Source organism: Salvelinus sp. IW2-2015, unplaced genomic scaffold (genome assembly GCF_002910315.2).
Source record: "Salvelinus sp. IW2-2015 unplaced genomic scaffold, ASM291031v2 Un_scaffold1890, whole genome shotgun sequence".
NCBI classification, from domain to species: Eukaryota; Metazoa; Chordata; class Actinopteri; order Salmoniformes; family Salmonidae; genus Salvelinus; species Salvelinus sp. IW2-2015.
In genome coordinates, this window is record NW_019943252.1 from 91,116 (window position 1) to 95,026 (window position 3,911).

General features: G+C 38.6%; 1 protein-coding gene across 1 annotated transcript in view; it reads right to left on the reverse strand.

The window, feature by feature from the left end:
• The window catches only part of LOC112072321 (E3 ubiquitin-protein ligase TRIM39-like), a 57,968-nt gene extending 54,167 nt beyond the window's left edge, over positions 1-3,801 (reverse strand). The window contains exons 1-2 of the mRNA XM_070439744.1: positions 3,695-3,801; positions 2,669-2,701 (exon numbers count right to left, since the gene is read on the reverse strand). Coding sequence (XP_070295845.1) covers positions 2,669-2,701; positions 3,695-3,725 — 64 coding nt within the window. The 5' untranslated portion in view covers positions 3,726-3,801. The remainder of the gene's footprint in view (positions 1-2,668; positions 2,702-3,694) is intronic.
• Between the last annotated feature and the right edge of the window lie 110 nt (positions 3,802-3,911).

The following is a 3,911-nucleotide window of genomic DNA, read 5'->3' on the forward strand; positions in this document are numbered from 1 at the left end:
GTCGCTTACGGATGTTGTAGAGCATGAACCTGCAGCAGCAAGTCACTGCTTTCATGTTGCAGAGAACGACTGTTGTCCAGGATCACTTGTAGTCTCTCTCTGGGACTCCTTGTCTCATATCACTTCACTAATGTCTCAAATCCTAATTGAGTTTCACGCACCTTAATGAGTCCAGCGTACCTCTGTGAGACAACTTCTCCAATAAAGATATTCTACCCTACCTCCACGTCTTAATTTCATTAAATAAATGTGACTGGTCCATCAGTGATCCAGGTGTATCAGAGACTACCTCTCTCTAGTCTAGTGGTCCTCTACAGTCTCAACACATCCTGTTCTAGAACATCAACATTAATGTGACTGGTCCATCAGTAATCCAGGTGTATCAGAGACTACCTCTCTCTAGTCTAGTGGTCCTCTACAGCCTCAACACATCCTGTTCTAGAACATCAACATTTATGTTAGTTCTACTTCCCTAGAAGAAACATTGGTTCACATAATGTTGTTATTAAGATGATAATCTGAAGACACTACTTACCTATCTTCCCAGTGAGTTCCTCTGTAAACATGTAGAGTAGATGGAAGACAGAGAGAACATCATTAACATGAACACTAGTAGATGTAGTCTCTCTCTCTGGGACTCCTTGTCTCATATCAATGTTACAACATCAGAAGGAACATCTTCAATGTGCTCAAAAAAACAGTACACGTTTTCCTACTTAATGTCGGTATATTAGCGAAAATTCTACTTTTTTGGTTCTAATATTGTTATCAAATTGATGATCTGAAGACACTACTTACCTCTCTCCTTCTTGAGGTCATCTGTAAACATGTAGAGTAGATGGAAGACAGTGAGAACATCATTAACATGAACACTAGTAGATGTAGTCTCTCTCTGGGACTCCTTGGTCGGAATTCAATCCAATGTGTGCTATACCGCAAGGCACTTCACAGCTGAGAATGCACTTTTAAAGGCATTTTCCACCAGCATCTGCGTAGATCTCATTCATGGTAAACAATGGACATGTCGTCTCAAACTTAAGCTACCTTTAAAAGTCTGTTATAGTGTGCTTTGTTATAATTCGCCTTGAAGTGAATCCCGGCCCTTGTCTCATACCACTGTTCCAACATTAGAAGGAACACCAAGGGCCAATCAGAAGTTGAAACAATAGCAAAGCGTGATCCCAGCCACTGTTGTTTTGGTAAAAAGCTGAGGGAGGGGCTGGAGAAATAATATCACTCTCAAATTCATAGACAGAGCTATGGATACAAGGACTGACCATCCATGATACCAAAACTATAGTTTTAAAGTTTTAACGTTTTAAGCAATAAAACGTTTGAAACAATAAAAAAGTTATCCTTTTTAGATGAAACTATACTACATATATTCACGTCGCCAAATAATTGATCAAAACACTGTTTTGCAATAAATGTCTACAGTAGCCTCAACAGCACTCTGTAGAGTAGCACCAACGGAGCGAAACAGGGATAAACATACCTGAATTTGTCCAATAGAAACTTTCTTCTGCAAGTGTTGTAATAATGATTAAACCCCAGATCAGCTAGATGTAGGCAAGATTGTGCAAGGCTGTAATGCATGTGTCAATGTCTGTCACCTTGATAACTGAAATTTCTCTCAACCTGTGCTCCTACTTTGTAAACTTTCATTCATAGGTTGTAGCAACCTCATGATGGGTATTGGGAAAATCATGTAGTAGCCTAAACTATCAATGTTCCATTTGAATGGATAATGAATGACAGTCATCCAATATGCTGTGCTATAACACGCCTTGAATTGAATCACTGTGTCACGACTTCCGCCGAAGTTGGTTCCCCTCCATGTTCGGGCGGCGTTTGGCGGTTGACATCACCAGTCTTCTAGCCATCGCCAATCCACCTTTCATTTTCCATTTGTTTTGTTTTGTTTTCCCACACACCTGGTTTATATTCCCTCATTACTTGAGGTGTATATAACCCTCTGTTTCCCCCATGTCTGTGTGTGGAATTGTTTTTTGTAAAGTGTTTGTGCACTTCAGACTGGTTCGAGACGGGTTATTTCAACCAATATTTTGTTGTTCTGGGTACCATTGGTTTTGCCTCATTAAATGCTCCGATTATTACCCAGTTCTGCTCTCCTGCGCCTGACTTCCCTGCAGCCAGTTACGCACCTCTTACACACAGCCCTTGTCTCATACCACTGTTCCAACATCAGAAGGAACATATTAAATGTGCACCAAAAATAAATAAACATAAAATGGTTGACATAATTCTAGCAAAGTGATGATCTGAAGACACTACTTACCCCTATTATTCTTGAGGTCAACTGTAAACATGTAGAGTAGATGGAAGACAGTGAGAACATCATTAACATGAACACTAGAAGATGTAGTCTCTCTCTGGGACTCCTTGTCTCATAACACTTCTCTAATGTCTAATGTTCGACACACATAAATAAGTCCAGCATACCTCTGTGAGACAACTTCTCCAATGAAGATATTCCACCCTACCTCCTCTTAATTTCATTAATTAAATGTGACTGGTCCATCAGTGATCCAGGTGTATCAGAGACTACCTCTCTCTAGTCTAGTGATCCTCTACAGTCTCAACACATTCTGTTCTAGAACATTATTCTATGGTCTGAAGACACTGGGATATGAAGGACACTACTTACCCAGTTTACTAGTGAGATCCTTTTCAACCTCATCTGTAGACATAGATAATAAGGTAGAAGTCAGGAAAAGTTCATGTGAACAACATTATGTGTGTTCTACTTCACTAGAAGTTTCATCTATTGAAGATAAATTTGGTTTAAATAATGTTAGTAAAGTGATGATCTGAAGACAATACTTTCTATTCTGGGCCCTTGAGGTTAACTTTAAATATGTCGAGTAGATGGAAGACAGTGAGAACATCATTAACATGAACACTAGTAGATGTAGTCTCTCCTCTCTGGGACTCCTTGTCTCATATCACTTCTCTAACGTCACAATCTAATTGAGTTCCACCCCTAAATGAGTCCAGCGTACCTCTGAGACAAACTTCTACAATGAAGATATTCTACCCTACCACCACTTTCTTAATTTATTAAATAATGTGACTGGTCCATCAGTGATCCAGGTGTATCAGAGACTACCTCTCTCTAGTCTAGTGGTCCTCTACAGCCTCAACACATCCTGTTCTAGTAACATCAACATTAATGTGACTGGTCCATCAGTGATCCAGGTGTATCAGAAACTACCCTCTGAGCACACTACGTCATTTCAACGTTGATAACAGGTTAATATTTGGTTGAGAAGTTGATCAATGAGATTACAACCCTACAGTATATTCACCCACTCAAAAGACAGCAAGAAGTTATTTACATTTCCAATGTGTTTTCACTATGCTTTAAAACCATTTAAAAGCACAACCAAATTCCAGTGGAAAAACAATGTTAGATTTTTTGTTTTGTCACCCAAATGTCCTATCACTGCGCTTTCAACTAATTTAAAGCACAGCAAAGTTCAACTGGGAATACAATGTCAGATATGTTGTTTATTTATAGAACAGATTACTGTTAATATCCCTGTGCTTCATCTAATAGCAAAATCAAATGATCTGGACTGTAGTTCAAATTTAAAACAATATAAATTGGTTGACATCATTCTAGTGGTTCTAATAATATTATTCAAAGTGATGATCTGAAGACACTACTTACCTAGCTTCCCAGTGAGGACATCTGTAAACATGTAGAGCAGTGGAAGACAGTGAGAACATCATTAACATGAACACTAGAAGATGTAGTCTCTCTCTGGGACTCCTTGTCTCATATCAATGTTCTAACATCAGAAGGAACATCTTCAAGAGCTCAGAATTACCTTCTTAACGTGTTTTCCTACTTAAAATTGTTAAAATAAAGAAAATTTTACTTTTGT